We start from the raw sequence: 16,765 nt of genomic DNA on the forward strand, positions 1-16,765 counted from the left end.
ACAGCCTGGCGGAGGGAAGGAGCCGGGGCGCCGCTCCCTGCTCCCCGCGCCGCCTCCCGCACCTCCCCGCCGTCCGCAAAGGATGAGCGAGCCCGCTCTCCGCAGCCGCCCCGGGCTCGAATGGCAGGCGGTCTCCGCGGAGGAAAAGGTGGCGCCGGTCAGGGGTCCTTTCCAATGACGGACATTAACCAGACTGTCAAATCCTGGGGAGTCGCGAGCCCCGAGTTTGGAGTTGTTTTTTTTTTTTTTTCCCCCCACAACGTCACAGTCCGAGCTGCAGAGGGAAAGGACAGCGGCAAGAAGGCGAAACCCCGGCTCCCCGCACGTAGTTGGGAAACTTGCAGGTCCTAGAAGTCGCCTCCCCGCCTCGCCGGCCGCCCTTGCAGCCCGGAGCCGAGCAGCAAAGTGAGACATTGTGCGCCTGCCAGATCCGCCGGCCGCGGACCGGGGCTGCCTCGGAAACACAGAGGGGTCTTCTCTCGCCCTGCATATAATTAGCCTGCACACAAAGGGAGCAGCTGAATGGAGGTTGTCACTCTCTGGAAAAGGGTGGGTAAGACACTTTTTAATTAAATTCTTTCCCGAAGATTTTTTTTTTTCCTCCCTTTTCTTTGCTGCAGCATCTAACATGGACCAAATCACCATCTCTTTGATCTTTTTCCGTGGCTGTGAACTTTCTATGCTGCCCAGCTTTCTGCATGCTTAGAGGTGAACGTGTGGCTTTGGGGAGTGGGGGGGGGTCCTGCTTTATTTCAATATATTTATTTGATTGTTGCCCTTTTCTCCCCCCTCCCCCGCTCCCCCTCCCTCGGAATAAAATATGATGTAGATTTCTGACCGAGCGCTTCCAATGGACATTCTCCAGCCTCTCTGGAAAGATTCTCGCTAATGGATTTCCTGCTGCTCGGTCTCTGTCTACACTGGCTGCTGAGGAGGCCCTCGGGGGTGGTCTTGTGTTTGCTGGGGGCCTGCTTTCAGATGCTGCCCGCCGCCCCCAGCGGGTGCCCGCAGCTGTGCCGGTGCGAGGGGCGGCTGCTGTACTGCGAGGCGCTCAACCTCACCGAGGCGCCCCACAACCTGTCCGGCCTGCTGGGCTTGTCCCTGCGCTACAACAGCCTCTCGGAGCTGCGCGCCGGCCAGTTCACGGGGTTAATGCAGCTCACGTGGCTCTATCTGGATCACAATCACATCTGCTCGGTGCAGGGGGACGCCTTTCAGAAACTGCGCCGAGTTAAGGAACTCACCCTGAGTTCCAACCAGATCACCCAGCTGGCCAACACCACCTTCCGGCCCATGCCCAACCTGCGCAGCGTGGACCTCTCGTACAACAAGCTGCAGGCGCTGGCGCCCGACCTCTTCCATGGGCTGCGGAAGCTCACTACGCTGCACATGCGGGCCAATGCCATCCAGTTCGTGCCCGTGCGCATCTTCCAGGACTGCCGCAGCCTCAAGTTTCTCGACATCGGATACAATCAGCTCAAGAGTCTGGCGCGCAACTCTTTCGCCGGCTTGTTCAAGCTCACCGAGCTGCACCTGGAGCACAACGATTTGGTCAAGGTGAACTTCGCCCACTTTCCGCGCCTCATTTCCCTGCACTCGCTCTGCCTGAGGAGGAACAAGGTGGCCATTGTGGTCAGCTCGCTGGACTGGGTGTGGAACCTGGAGAAAATGGACCTGTCGGGCAACGAGATCGAGTACATGGAGCCCCACGTGTTCGAGACCGTGCCGCACCTCCAGTCCCTGCAGCTGGACTCCAACCGCCTCACCTACGTCGAGCCCCGGATCCTCAACTCCTGGAAGTCGCTGACCAGCATCACCCTGGCCGGGAACCTCTGGGACTGTGGGCGCAACGTGTGCGCCCTGGCCTCCTGGCTCAGCAACTTCCAGGGGCGCTACGATGGCAACTTGCAGTGCGCCAGCCCCGAGTACGCGCAGGGCGAGGACGTCCTGGACGCCGTGTACGCGTTCCACCTGTGTGAGGAGGGAGCCGAGCCCACCAGCGGCCACCTGCTCTCGGCCGTCACCAACCGCAGCGACCTGGGGTCCCCCGCCGGCCCGGCCACCACACTCGCTGACGACAGGGAGGGGCAGCCCGACAGCACGCCCGAGCCTGTCACCGTGGCTCTCCCCGGCGAACACGCCGAGAATGCCGTGCAGATCCACAAGGTGGTCACCGGCACCATGGCCCTCATTTTCTCCTTCCTCATCGTGGTCTTGGTGCTCTATGTCTCCTGGAAGTGTTTCCCAGCCAGCCTCAGGCAGCTCAGACAGTGCTTTGTCACGCAGCGCAGGAAGCAAAAGCAGAAACAGACCATGCATCAGATGGCTGCCATGTCTGCCCAGGAATACTACGTTGATTACAAACCGAACCACATTGAGGGAGCCCTGGTCATCATCAACGAGTATGGCTCGTGTACCTGCCACCAGCAGCCCGCGAGAGAATGCGAGGTGTGATTGCCCCAGAGACTCTCAACCCATGCGCTACCAAATACGCCTGGACAACCGGAGCGGGCCGGCGAGTGCCAGGCTGGGGTCTGTGCTCTGATACGCTCCTTGACTGAAACTGTAAGGGGATCACTCCCAGAGACTTGACATTTTAGCTTTATTGTGTCTTAAAAAAAAAAAAAATGAGATCAAACACAACAAAACCCCACCCCACAACCTTCAGGACAGTCTATCTTAAAATTTCATATGAAAACTCCTTCCTCCCTTTGAAGATCTGTCCATATTCAGGAATCTGAGAGTGTAAAAAGGTACCAATCATTGATTTTTTTTTTTTGTAAACTTAAAATGTTTAAAATAAAATAGCATTTACAGTTTTTACAGACTGGTGTAACCTAAATGAATTGTTACCTGTGTTAAGAGAAGTAATAGTTACAATTTCCTACCTCTGTGTGTGTGTGTGGATGGGTGTGTGCATGGGTGTGTGTGTAGGGGTGATCTAGTGACCAGAGGAAAAATCCAGAAATTCAAGAGCAAAGTAGCCAGGCTCATTTTGAGACATTAAGAAGGACAAACAGCTTATCAGGTGGATGTACCCCACATGATTAAGGACTGAAAAAAGTCAGACCCTCTATATTATGTTTGGGGGAGCACAGTGTAATTTAGCCACTTTAAAGCAAGGGAAAGGCGAACTGAGGACTGAGCATCCTTGATCAGCCTTGAAGGCAGAGATCATTGCAAATGCTTTTTAAAAGGCAGTGCCAGACAGTTTTTCCTATGAACAAGAAACGTTTTTGCACTTAATACAAAGCATCTTTCAAATCAATTCAAAACCTCACCCCCAAATGCCTCTGTTCTTCTATGCCTTTGATTCACCAGTCTTGGTAGCATTTGTGCCCCTTTTCCATACTCTTCCAAGTGAAAGACCCTCAGCTCCTGCTCTCTTGTGGTTTGACTCAGGGAAATAAGGCAGAATCCAAATGCTTGGTGATGAAAGCTGTGCTTCCTGGAGCATATTGCTAAGACTGCAGCAGGCTGAGGCTCGCACGGGGACAACACACTCCTAGCTGCTGTGGGGAACATTGGAAGAGCCTACCTCGGGCTGAATGCCTACCTGGGTGCTGCCTGAAGCAGGAGACTTTACAGGCAGGCTCATATGGAAGTGATGGGGGTGGGAAAGATGAGCTTTTGAGCCTACCTTCCAATATTACTGAGATGGGAATAATTTGTTAACCCAGTATAGAAAAGCTGCCTCTTTTCAGCTAACCCTGTTGTGTAACGCTTGCTTTCCCTGTGATGTTTTAGTTTTTTTCCGTGTTGGGGTCAATGACTGACCCTTGCCAACCTTCATAGGTTTCTAGGTCCATAGAGATGTAGGTTGTTTATTGAACTAAACTTAAGAGTGGTACCAGGTGGTGGGTGCAGGGCAGGAAAAGGGGAGGAGGTGTGGTGGATGGGAGGGGTCTTTCACTAGCTAGCAATTTAAGTAAATGTATGATTGAAATAAACTGTCACTAGTGAAAGCTGGTGAACTAATATTGTCTGGAGTCTAAAAGTCTTCCTCAAACTCAGGTACTTAACCTCTCTGAATGATCCTGCAGACAGGCATCTTTGTATTTTCCCTTTTCTTTTGAGAGAGAGAGAGAAGTCGGAATAGCAGGAAGAGGGATTGGGGGGAGAAAATATACGCCACCTTCTCCCCAAATGCAAATGCCTCCAGTCACCCATCTAAAGAGGCAAAGTCAGCTGTTTGAAATGCAGAATGGCATCACCAGGAGGTTTACTTAAGCTGAGGACTGAAGGTAGATTTCTCTTCTACCTATGGAGAAATCACTGTGTCTAAGAATACTGCTTCTAAGAGACTAAGAAGCTCTTTCAAGAGAAATATTTTGCAAATGTATCTAAGATGTTAAGCTTTGTTAGATAGCTCCTTACATATATATACATATACACACACACACGCACATGCATGCCATAAGCTCATTCTTTCTGATCAGCAGACCTCATTTTATTTTGTTTATAATTAAAACATGACTTTATGATATATACCATGCATACAGCACCCATTTAGACTACTAATGTTCTAGAAGAGAGGTGCCTTGATAACTTCAAGGAGGGGGTTTTGGATTCAGTCTTTATGATCATTTGGGGATGCCACTGTAAATACCATCTTGGAGGGCAGGGGTTCCAGGGACATCTATAATGAAATTCCACTGAAGAGACCTCTAGAAGACAACTGATTTTTCTGGGAATAATAAAAAAAAAGTCCCCCAATTGTGCAACTGTAGGAGTCAATCCTTGGATTCCACTGATTTAATCTCCTCCTAAGAAGCCTACTGGGATCCAGTGCCAAAAGCTGCTCTGGCTTGGTGCATTAAGGGCCCTGTTGGTGTGCTTGTAGGGAAAGCTTCCAGAAGCAGAGCCTTTCTGGAAAACAGCAGAGGCAGAGATCCACCCCAACCCCTAGAAATGTGTAGACTGGAGACTGGAGAATCTCCTATCTCGAAGACTTTTTTGTCCCCTTCATTCTTCTTTTTAAAATGTGGCCATGAGAAAAAATGAGAGAATAGTCATGCTTTGTTATATGCTGCTGACACCCCCACTCCTCCCCATATGACTAAACACCACGTATACAGAAGATCTGAAGTCCATATAAATCTAATGAAATACTATTGTAGAGAGGACTGTCTACTCTGAGACCTGGAGAACTAACGATGGTCATGCAAAGCTATGTTCTTACTTTGTGTGTGTGTGTGTGTGTGCATGTGTGCCTGTGTGTCTGCGTTGTGTCTTTGTAGGCAAGCAAATGTATTTTCTACACAAACAGAGGAATTCAGCTCATTCCGTTTCATGCTCCTGCATTTCTTGCTTTGGAGAATAGAAGTGGGACGGGGGAGGCAAGAATGAGGGAAATCTGATAGTTTTAACTAAGGTTTTATAACACTTGAAATCTTTTCTTTCTTAAATTAATTGATCTTTAAGCTTCACCAAACTTGCTCTGACCCACTCTAAGGAAACTACTGAGCATTTAAAAGAGAATCTGATTTTTAAAGGTGTAGCACCTTGTTTTTGGTTGTTGTGCTTCCCACAGAGGGTGCTAATCTCATTGTCCTGTGTTGTCTGGAAAGAATTTAAAGCCACGATTCACATCCCTTCCTGGGCATTGTGTCCAACCGTCCATTTGCACTACCTTCCCAGCTGATTAAAGTTCAGCCCTGGTATAGAGGTTTCTTGAATATTTATATATGGAAAAGAAAAAGTCTTTTGAAATGACAAATGACACTCTCAGACCAGTCTTAACCCTGGTAGGTTTTTTTTTTAAGTGCTACCAGAGGGAGCAGGTTAAATGAACCCCTTTCTCTGGCCTTCACTCCCAGGAAAGGCAGCCCTTGGGACTCAGACTCCAGCTCTGAGAGTTGAAACCACCAGGTAGCTCAGGTTCTCAAGACTGCAAGGTTGCCATCACAGAGAAAGGTTATTCTGGTGAAAGGAAACTTTTAAAATCCTTTTTTCAATATTCTCTGAAGCTCTTCAAAGTCTAAGCATGCCTCACCTTCCTCTCTGCCTTCAGGAAGGAGACTTAGTATTAAACAACACACTCATGAGTACGTGTAGGTCTTTAGAGGGGCAGACACCACTTGTTACTTCTCCCATGTTTCCAGAGCAACTGCACACAGATCGCTGGAAGGTTTAGAGGCTTCCTGTGTTCCTGGGCTGTAGTCACCAACCTGTCAGCAAGTTCAGTTTATGTTCTGTCTGGCGCAGCCATGCATTAGAGAAGAGGGCACTGGTGGATCACACACCCTGGGAAAATGAAAGGCATCAGATACCCTTCTCACACACAGCATTACCAAGAGACCAGAATTTACATCTCTTTTGGAAAATGGGTATTATAATGTTTTGGGGGGAGTCAAAATAAGCATTAGTTATTTCCTCTAGAGAGATGGTTGTTGTTGGTTGATTTGGGCTTGCTGTGGATGGTATGCTAAATAGCAAGGAATTAACTGAAATATGACTATTATACAGGTGCCTGAAGTATATTCTGGGAAAAGTTTAGGGATACACATATACATGTGCGTGCTAAGTTGCTTCAGTCGTGTCTGACTCTTTGCAACGCTATGGACCGTAGCCCACCAGGCTCCTCTGTCCATGGGATTCTCCAGGCAAAAATAAAAAATATTGGAGTGGGTTGCCGTGCCCTCCTCCAGGGGATCTTCTCCACCCAGGGATGGAACTGGTGTCTCTTTTGTCTCCTACATTGGCAGGTGGGTGTTTTTTTTTATTTTTTATTTTTTTTTACCACTAGTGCTACCTGGGAAGCCCACACACATGCATACTTATATGTAAATGACATAACATGACACAAAAGAGCCACATATACATATTACATTGTCATATTTATATATATATATATCCACATGTATGATCACATACACATGGTCACATTACATAACTATATCCTGCAGCATTAATTATACTCCTACTTTCTTCTTCCTACTTTCTTCTTCCATGATCAAACTTTAACTCAGGAAAGGATCTGATAAAATCAATCACAACGTGTAAAGGGCTGAGGTGGCTGATGGTATTTTCAGGCATTAGTTAATGAGCTGATAGAGGCTTTGCAGACTGGGGAATCTTCTGGGCTCCTCATGCCAGTGCCATAGGAGAGTGTACGCCTGCTACCTAGTGGTAAAAGCCAGCAAAGCATTCTTCTGAGAATATGCACCTAACTAAAAAGTTCCACCTCAGGGTTGCAAAACATTTCTACATTAATAAATGCTCTACTCTGACTTTTTTTCAGGGATTCTAGGAGGCAAAATTCTTTCTCCTGTAACTGGGCCCCATTTCCTGGCCTTCCTCAATTGAATGCCATTTCTGGAATTATACTCAAAACAAAAGCCTGACTATAACTACTACTATTATCCTTAATGCTGAGTTGGAGTTGTAAATGAGACGGAGGAAAAACACTGAGTGGTTACTTGGTATAAGAATCTTTATCTGGACCTTATTTTTACATGAGGAACCTAAGACTTAGAGAGGTTGAGTGCTTTTGTGGAAAGTCACCCAGCCAGTAATTAGAAGCACAGGGCATTCACTCTGGTGGCCTTTCAACTATGTTGTGATTGTTGTTGTTTAGTCACTGAGTTGTGTCTAACTCCTTTGCAACCTTAAGGACTATATCCTGCCAGGTTCCTCTGTCCATGGGATTTCCCAGGCAAGAATACTGGAGTGCGTTGCCATTTCCTTCTCCAGGGAATCTTCTCAACCCAGGGACTGAACCTGCGTTTCCTGCATTGACAGGCAGATTCTTTACCACTGAGCCACCAGATAATCCCATTATGAAAGGTCAGACTTTCAACTATAGCCTCTTTCTAATTTCCTTGAATGGGTGCCTTCTCCACTCCTTTAGCCAGCAAAGACCCTAGGACTGGCCTGGGCTAGGGTACATGCTCACCATATTCTTGGTAGATGACATGGGTACAATGCTCGCCTCCAGGAATTTTCACCCTGACTTTGATTGCTCTGGCCTCTGGTTATCAGGTCATGCAGGACTCTGTCAACAGAGGAAACTTCTCACAGGCTTCCAGGAGCAGAAAGTTCAGTTAATCCCCCGGTCTAGCCACTAACCAGATGACTTTGGACTCAGAGACACTAAGGTGTAGCACGTATCTAGTATCTGTATATTATTATTGGGGGGTTATTCACCTTCTCTTCTTGGTCATTACATGGACTACGTCTCGAAGGTGGTGGTTCTCAATCAGGAGCAAATCTGCCACCCAATTAATATAATGTCTGGAAACATTTGTGATTTTCATGCAGGGGGGGTGGATGCTACCAGCCTTTAATGAGTACAGGTCATGGATCCTGCTGAACACTCTACAGGAAGTTCCTTTTAACAAAGAACCATTTACCCTAAAATGTCAAGGGTGCCTGAAGTTGAGAAACTCTGCTGCCTGGTATAGAGTAACAACACCATCAACACCATTATGTTGCATTCCAGCTTTGCTTGGAGTGGTTCACCTAGATCTATTGCCTTCTCATCTTGCTCTCTCTTGAGAAAGAACTGGAAATCTAAATGAAAACCCCTCAGGTTGGTTGCTAATCAGCGCGAGGACCTGTAGTTAGCACATGCTTCTCAAAGAACATATGGCAAAACTTAAATTAACTGGGACAAAACTTGTCAGAGCCCTCCACTGACCCACTTTTTCTCTGGTAAGACTTCATTTAAGAAACAAGAAAAAAAATGTCAAGTTAACAGTGGATATTTAATTAACAAGAGGGAAAATGAGACACTTGATATTCCTTCCAGGAGGAGTTCTGCTGTCTGAATAAATTCAGCCCCTCTGCCTGGGCTTTTTCCCTGCTCCAACCAACGCTGGAATGTCTCCGAGGTATACGTAGGCTTTCACTTTAAAAATCAAGGGGCTTACATGGAACCTTGCTCAATGTTATGTAGTAGCCTGGATGGGAGGGGAGTTTGGGGGAGAATGGATACATGTATATGTATGGCCAAGTCCCTTTGCCCTTCATCTGAAACTATCACAACATTGTTAATTGGCTATACTCCAATACAAAATAAAAAGTTTATGAAAAAAAAATCAATGTGCTTAGCCTAGTGAGTGGTGGACCTATTAATGAGAGACCTGGTCTCAGAACCTAGAAGCATGAGGATCTAGAGATTCAGGCATCACAGACTGAAAGGCATTTGGGACCAGGTGGGCCACACTGATGAGTGAAGTTCATAGGCCTATGGCATTAGAAGAACTGGAGAGTTCACTTAAAAGTGTAATTTACTTATTTATTTATTGGCCATGCCACATGGCATGTGGGATCTTAGTTCTCTGGCTAGGGATGAACTCACACTCCCCTGCTTTGGAAGCATGTAATCCTAACCACTGGATCACTAGGAAAGTCCCCCCAAATGTAATTTACTTTCGATAGGTCCTGGTTAATCAAAAGTTCTGCAGGCCAAGTCAAGAGTGTGTTCTGGGAGAAACCCGGTCTTGAAGTCAGGAGAGATGGTCTTTAGACCTGTTGCTGGTACTCACAGGCCTTGAGTCCACCTCGTTCTCATCTTAATTGCAGTGAGCCTCTCTCTCTCTTTACCTTCAGGTATTCCCTTAGGACCCTTCTGGTTCTGGGCTTCTATTTTATCATTTTCTCCAAACAATAAAACATAAAACAAAAGTAGTTTTCAAGCTAGTACCACTTAACCAGAAAATTAAAATTCCCCTGAACTCCCATTCCCCAGATATTCTTATTCATCAGGCTTGCCTGCATCCGAATGAGATAAGGTAGATAAAAAATTACAAAGACGTGGGGCTTCAGAGGGGGAGGTGGGAATACCGGAAAACAGATGAGAAAGTGCAGGCATGTGTGGGTGGAAAATAGGGCTTTTAGAATGTGCGGGAAGATGAAAGGAAACCCTAGAGAGGACGCAGGCACTCACACTCACCCACGCATGAGAAGGGGAGACATAGGGGTCTGCACTGAAGCAGGACCAGCAAAAAGGCTGAAGAACACCGCTGTGGTGGGGGTAGGCTAGGGTGGGGGCAGGGAAGAAGTACAGGACCCTGGGAATAACTTACTAGATTTGAGTAAGCGGCTACAGTTAATACTAGGAATTCAGAGTCATTTAATAAAATGAGAGGAAGGAGGAGGGATGGAGAAAGGGAGAGATCAGGGAAAAATAAAAGTCAAAGTTGTGGCAGGTGGAGAGGGGAAGAGAGAGGGAAAAAAGAGAGCAAGAAGGGAGTTTCAAGATTTGTGTTTTATGTTGATCAAGTAATCATTGTATGTAGTTGTGGTACACCAACTCCACTTCAAAACTTCTTTTAATTTCTTTCTTTATTCTGATCTACTGGGTTGGCTAGTTGCCTCTTCTCAGTGTCTTGTTGGGAAGCCATTTTTCTCCTTGCTTTACGAGAAAAAAAAAAATTTCTAGCTGCATCTTTCTTTCTTTTGCTCAGCTAGGAAAATGCTTCTCAACCCTGGCGGCACACTGAAACCACTTGAGGGCTTTAATAAATAGTAATGCCTAGGTCCCTCCCCCAGAGATTCAGGTTTAATTGATCCGGAGCGTGGTCTTGATGAGGAAATATTTCAAAACTTCCCAGGGGATTGTGAAGTTCGGCCAAGGTTGAGAAACACCGAGCTTGAGGATCACAAGGATTGCCACATTTGTAGCTCAGCAGTGAGTGAGATCCCCAGGTCTGACTAGAGCTCTGTAGGAACCACGGTGAGCTGTTGGCAGCAGGGCCAGATGGGGGTCACTGTTAGGTGAGGAGGCCCTGGCCTCACTGACTCCCCGTGATGGAGCTGATTGTGAGAAAGAGGTATTCGCTTAGATGGGCTTGTCTTTTGTTTCTGAGTACTCCATAGTTTACTGCTGCTGCTAAGTCACTTCAGTCGTGTCCGACTCTGTGCGACCCCATAGACGGCAGCCCACCAGGCTCCCCCATCCCTGGGATTCTCCAGGCAAAAACACTGGAGTGGGTTGCCGTTTCTTTCCAATGCATGAAGGTGAAAAGTGAAAGTGAAGTCGCTCAGTCTCTTCGTGACCCCCATGGAAGTACTGGAGTGGGTTGCCATTGCCTTCTCTGCATAGTTTACTGAGTACTCTTTTATTTATTTTAATTCTCCCAACAAGCACAAAAGGCAGACACAACCTTGTCCCATCATTTAGACAAGAAGACTCAGATCAGGACAGGTTAAGAAGCTTGCCGAAAGTCAAAGCCTAGCACCTGGAATTGCATCTTCTAAATTCTGTGCCCTCCTACCTCTATCATTTCCCTTTCCTCCTCTGCTTGGTTGTGATGAGGCAGGGCTGACCTTGCTCAAAATACTAAAGTCAGTAAGTCTTCTAGCAGGAGTCCTGGAGAACACACTGCACTCATACTCCTATACCCTCTCATTCTCTAGCCGGAGTCTGGGAGTCTGACAATGACAAAGTTTGGTATCACAGGCTTGGTACTGCCCTTTGGTTCTTAACTTCCCCTCTCCTCCTAGCCTGACACTCTTTTCATTTTCATAGAAGCTTTCATGATACCTCAAAGAATTCCAAATAGGTGCCAACTTTTCCCAAATATCCCCAAACATCAAAATGTTCCCTTTCCACTCAGCCCACTGCCATTAACTCTTTTATCAGCAGCTCTTTAGAGAATGTGAAAACTAAATGCCAGTAGAAAATGGATAGATGGACGATGATACCAGTTTTGCCTAGAAATTCTTGCAGCTTAAAAAAGATCTTTTAGGGCAATAAGAAACATTGTTCTAATGCTAGAATTGCAGGTACCGAGACACCTTGGTGATGCGTATTTGGACAGGAGATCGTTTCTTGTTCCTCTTAAATGAAACAAAGCAGGCAGTTGCTCATATGTAAGACCAGATTTGCCAACAATTTATAGGACTTAAAATAAAGCCAGGATAAAGATCGAATCTTCCAGCATATTTATCTACTTAAACCAATGCCCTCTTTTTTTTTTATTACTAGATGTCCACTATCAGTGTGTGTTTATCTTCAATTAAGAGTTCTCAGGATTGCAAACTCTGTGTGGCGGGGACCTCTCAGAGATATTGTAGGCAGCCTTGGATAAAAGTGAGACAGCTCAGTCAGTGGCAAGTGAGAGCTGGATTAGTCTGCCACAGAAAGGTCTGGAAAAGCCAAGCTCTACACAATTAATGGAACAATGCGACAATCTGTCTTCAGCTGGCCAAGGCAATCCTGTCATTTGTCCCTCAGCTGCAGGACAACCATGCACTCTGTGATTTTGTCTCACTGTCTGCTCCATGGTGATTGCATTTGCCGTGAAATCTATATTTCCCTGCAACTGAGTCTGTGTGTGCGTGCATGTGCTTTATTCTAAAAATAATGGTCCTTCTTGGAATTCAGCCTCACTCTTGCTTTCTGTCCAGGTCATTTTTATCTGAGTTTCTCATATTGATTCTTTTTTGCACACTATTTCAAAAATTGTAAAAGGTACAAAGAGAAAAGAGCAAACATGCTGTAAGGAAGAAGGGGAGAAATTGTAATAATGGAAATGAAACTAAAGGTAACACATCGCTCAGTTTTTTTAGTTCTAACTGAATTGGTTAGCTCATTCAAAGTGACACAGCATTTCTTGTTCAGGGATTAAGTAAATTTTTGTTGAGTGAACAAGAGACCAATTTAACTTGAAGATGAGGCATTAGGAAGAAGACAGTGCTGAGTCTAGGTCCACCAGACACATTATGAGTATGTGAAAGAGAAGCTTCCACTTCAACCTGATCCATCTGTGAAAGGCAACCACCATCCTCCTGCCCCGACCCCCAAGAGGAGTGTTTATTACATATTGTATTTACTAGATGCCTGGCAACCTGCTAAATCTTTAACGTTTTCTCATTTAAAGTGAAAGTGTTAGTCCCTCAGTCATATCTGACTCTTTCTGACCTCATGGACTATAGCCCGCCAGGCTCATTTGTCCATGCAAGAATCTTGGAGTGGGTTGCCATTCCCTTTCCCAGGGGATCTTCCTGATCCAGGAATCGAACCCAGGTCTCCTGCATTGCAGGTGGATTCTTTACCATTGAGCCACCAGGGAAGCCTTTGTTCAGAGAAGCATTTAATTTTGCAGATAGGTAAACTGACATTTAGAGATGTTCAATGACTTGCCCAGCGTCACTTACCTTAATGGGGATGGGGGAGGGGACAAGCACTGACTCTGGAGACACAGGGCTTGGCTTCAATTCTGGCTGAGTGACTTTGGCAACTGATTAATACTTAACCTTTTTGATACTCAATCCCTTCATATATAAAATGAAAATAGGGATGTTAGGAGAATTAAATAGGTTATTATTGAAAATTAAATGAGATATTCTTTGTAAAGTGCTCAGAACAGGTGCTAGATAAGTGGGTTCTGGGTTTGCTTGTTTTAAGAACAGATAAATATCATGTTGGCCAAAAAGTTTGTTTGGGTTTTTCTATAAGATGGTGCAGAAAAACCCGAAAGAACTTTTTGGCTAACCTAATAAAACAACGTCACACAGCCGGGGGCGGGGCTCAGTCCAACAGGGTTCAAAGCCACACTGCCCCCATTTCCTTCTGTGATAGGGTATTATCCAAAAATCTGAGTTCCTGAAAGCACTGGGTCTGGACAGAGAAGTAAAGGAGGCAGAGTGAGAAGTCAAGGGGTAGAAACACATGCTTCTCCCTTTACAGCTCTGAAATTTTCTCAGGCCTTAGCGTTGATACCAACATTTGACTTTTTCTGGTTCTTCATTGGCTTGACTTTGCCACTGTTATCAGGTACCCTCGTGAATGTAGCCCACCATTAGAATATGAGAGTGTGTGTGCCTGACATCCATATACCCATGCAGGTGTGGTCCCCTCTTCTCCTTCCACTCAAACCAAAACCTGGTGGCCAGTTCAAGGAAACATCATTCATGTGGGTCTTTGGCATTACAGCAAAACTTATTCCCACATCTGAGCTATTTGCTCTCTGTAGTAAATTCCTGAAGGTGGAAAGCGATCCCACAGCCTGTGATTGTGATCCAGCTCCCACACTCTTATTTAACGTCGGCAATATTAAATCATGGGCTTCCCTGGTGGCTCAGACAGTAAAGAATCTGCCTGCAATGAGGGAGAGCTGGGTTCTATCCCTGGGTTGGGAAGATCCCCTGGAGGAGGGCATGGCAACCCACTCCAGTTTACTTGCCTGGAGAATTCCCACAGACAGAGGAGCCTGGCAGGCTACAGTCCATAGGGTCACAAAGAGTCGGACACGACTGAGTGACTAAGCACAGCACAATATTAAATCATACCGGCCCCTGAGACACTAAGCATACATCTCTGGCCATAACAGATGTGCTGGTGTTTATTTAAAGATGTTTTTCCTCTGTGTACTAACAGCCACAGAGTGAGTGTGAGTGTAAGCCACAAGTAAGTGTAACAAAAGAAGGACGTGTCTAGGGTGGATGCTCTTCTGGAAGAAGTTCCAGGTTTGCTACTTTGCTTCTCGCTTTTGGGCAAGTCTGGCTTTTCCCTTCTTGTTTGTAGTAGTAACTTGGGGCATTTCTTCTAGTTCTCTTCTCTGCTAGGGAGGATCTGGAGGCAAGTAAGGTTGATTTCCAGGACATTCTCTACTGCTGTTTCTTATCAACAGGTAAAGTTAGGAATGCATTAAACCTCCCCCAAGGAAAGATCTCACTCCACCTTAGAGACTTACCCAACACCACAAACAGATATCATGTTTGGTCAGAGAAAATGCTCTATTTTGCTCCTAGGAAATTAGCTCTTGAAAGGTGAGTCTGTCCAAGGCCCCAACTGTTCCTTGTGATTTGATCACAGAATGACTGAAGAATGCTCTGCTCTGGCTTTGGACAGGTATATTGGAAAGACTTTGGCCAAAGTAAAATCCCAACACATGAATCTATGCTACCAGGGAAAGCTCTAACTACTGGGAAAATGAGAACCACTTTCGGTTTAGTGTTTTGTGTCTTTACTAACTTTTTTTTTTTTGGTTGTACAAGGTCCTAGCTGTGGCATGCAGGATCTTTTGTAGCTGCAGCCTGCAGGATCATTTTAGTTATGACATGCAAACTCTTACTTGTGGCATGTGGGAGCTAGTTCCCTGACCACGGGTCGAACCCAGGCCCCCTGCACTGGGAGCGCAGAGTCTTAGGCACTGGACTATCTGGGAAGTCTCCCCACTAACTTGTTACATTGTTTGTTGTTTTTCTCTTCCCTCCTTTCCTTCTTTTCTTTCTTCTTTCCTCCTCCTCTAATTTTTTTTTTTTTTTACTGGATTCCTAGTTTTGAGCTACACTATACATTCTTAACAGGGCTAATACTGAATTTAAGGAGTAAAAATTGGCTCTTAAGGGGATAAAAAGTCTTATTATTTGTAAGTATAAAGCAGAGATACACTTATGGTATATAGTTGTTTTTGTTGTTTAGTCGCTAAGTCGTGTTTGACTCTTTTGCGACCCTGTGGTCTATAGCCCGCCTGGTTCCTCTGTCTATGGGATTTCTCAGGCAAAAATACTGGAGAGGGTTGCCATTTTCTTCTCTAGGGGATCTTCTCAATTCAGGGACTGAATCCATGTCTCCTGCATTGGTAGGCAGATTTTTTACTGCTGAGCCACCAGGGAAGCCCATGTTATATGGTGCATAAACACAATATATCTGTGGTATTAAAATTTCAGAGTGAGGTAGGGGAAAAGGTAAAAAAAAAAAAATCTCTTAAGGGGGAGATAATGAAAAAAGAAGTTTGAGAAATGCTGAGATAGACAGTGATGAACATGGGGAAGAGACAAAAGAGCAATAAGTTAAAGCATCCTGGCAGGTCACTGACTGAGATTTTGAGACGGTCAAAGGAGGTCTGTGTTCTTCGATACTGAAAACTGGAATTCAGAGGTTATTTGAACAGCCAAGGTTTCAACCGGGGAATTTGGTCTTATCAGTCCCTCCTACACTCAACATCTCCCAGAGCTATCTTTACTTTTAAGTTTCATGATGTGTTAGAAAAAACTATTGGGGATGAAATTAATAGACCGAGCTCTGGTCCTGGCTCGGTCACTTACTGACTAAGATATATCACCTCCTCTGTGGACTTCAATTCCCGCGTGTGTAAGATTCAGAAATTAATCCTTGCTCAGCCGTTTCCATAAGGATCTGGGAAGGCTCAAAGGAGAGAATGTAAGTGACACTTTAAGAGCTATGTAGTAGCATGCAAAGACTTAAAGCAATGGACGGAGGAGTGGGGTGGCATATGGGTGGCCACCCACAGTGTGACTTTGGAGATCCACATGCTTCAAACTCTCCTCCACAGGGAGTGGAATTCCTGCTATTAGTCACTGCTCTGAATCAAGTCCCTCATGACTCTGTCAAGAGCACATGGAGCGGAGAAGCAACTAAACTGTTCTCTCCTTAAGGGACGGGCACTCCTTTCCCTTTCTCTCACCGTGGATCACAGGGTCTGTCCCAAGTGGGTCTAACAGTTTTTGGACAGGTCATCATTTGAGCTTAAGAACTGTGGCATGCTGCTGCTGCTGCTGCTAAGTCGCTGCAGTTGTGTCTGACTCTGTGTGACCCCATAGACGGCAGCCCACCAGGTTCCCCCATCCCTGGGACTCTCCAGACAAGAGTACTGGAGTGGGGTGCCATTGCCTTCTCCGAGAATTGTGGCATTCACATCTCTAAAACAGACACACCAATGGTTGCCTTGTGGGTTCTTGAGAAGATATCAGAGATCACATATACTGAGTTGACCACAGTGCTAGCTGATAGTAAATTCTCAAATAATAGTCGCTCCCACCCTGTGTCACCAATGTTTATAGTTACGTG

General features: G+C 45.8%; 1 protein-coding gene across 1 annotated transcript; it reads left to right on the plus strand.

Moving 5' to 3' along the window:
• The first annotated feature begins 888 nt into the window (after positions 1–888).
• Positions 889–3,386, plus strand: LRRTM1 (leucine rich repeat transmembrane neuronal 1). Its single transcript, XM_055540374.1, has one exon. The coding sequence runs from the start codon at positions 889–891 to the stop codon at positions 2,452–2,454; it is 1,566 nt and encodes a 521-aa protein (XP_055396349.1). The 3' UTR covers positions 2,455–3,386.
• The last annotated feature ends 13,379 nt before the right edge of the window (positions 3,387–16,765 follow it).

The sequence above is a fragment of the Bubalus kerabau genome, chromosome 11, assembly GCF_029407905.1.
Source record: "Bubalus kerabau isolate K-KA32 ecotype Philippines breed swamp buffalo chromosome 11, PCC_UOA_SB_1v2, whole genome shotgun sequence".
Taxonomy (NCBI): domain Eukaryota; kingdom Metazoa; phylum Chordata; class Mammalia; order Artiodactyla; family Bovidae; genus Bubalus; species Bubalus kerabau.

Bases quoted from the DNA above. Each gene is read 5' to 3' on its own strand.
- LRRTM1 (XM_055540374.1), top strand. From the start codon at position 889: ATGGATTTCCTGCTGCTCGGTCTCTGTCTACACTGGCTGCTGAGGAGG.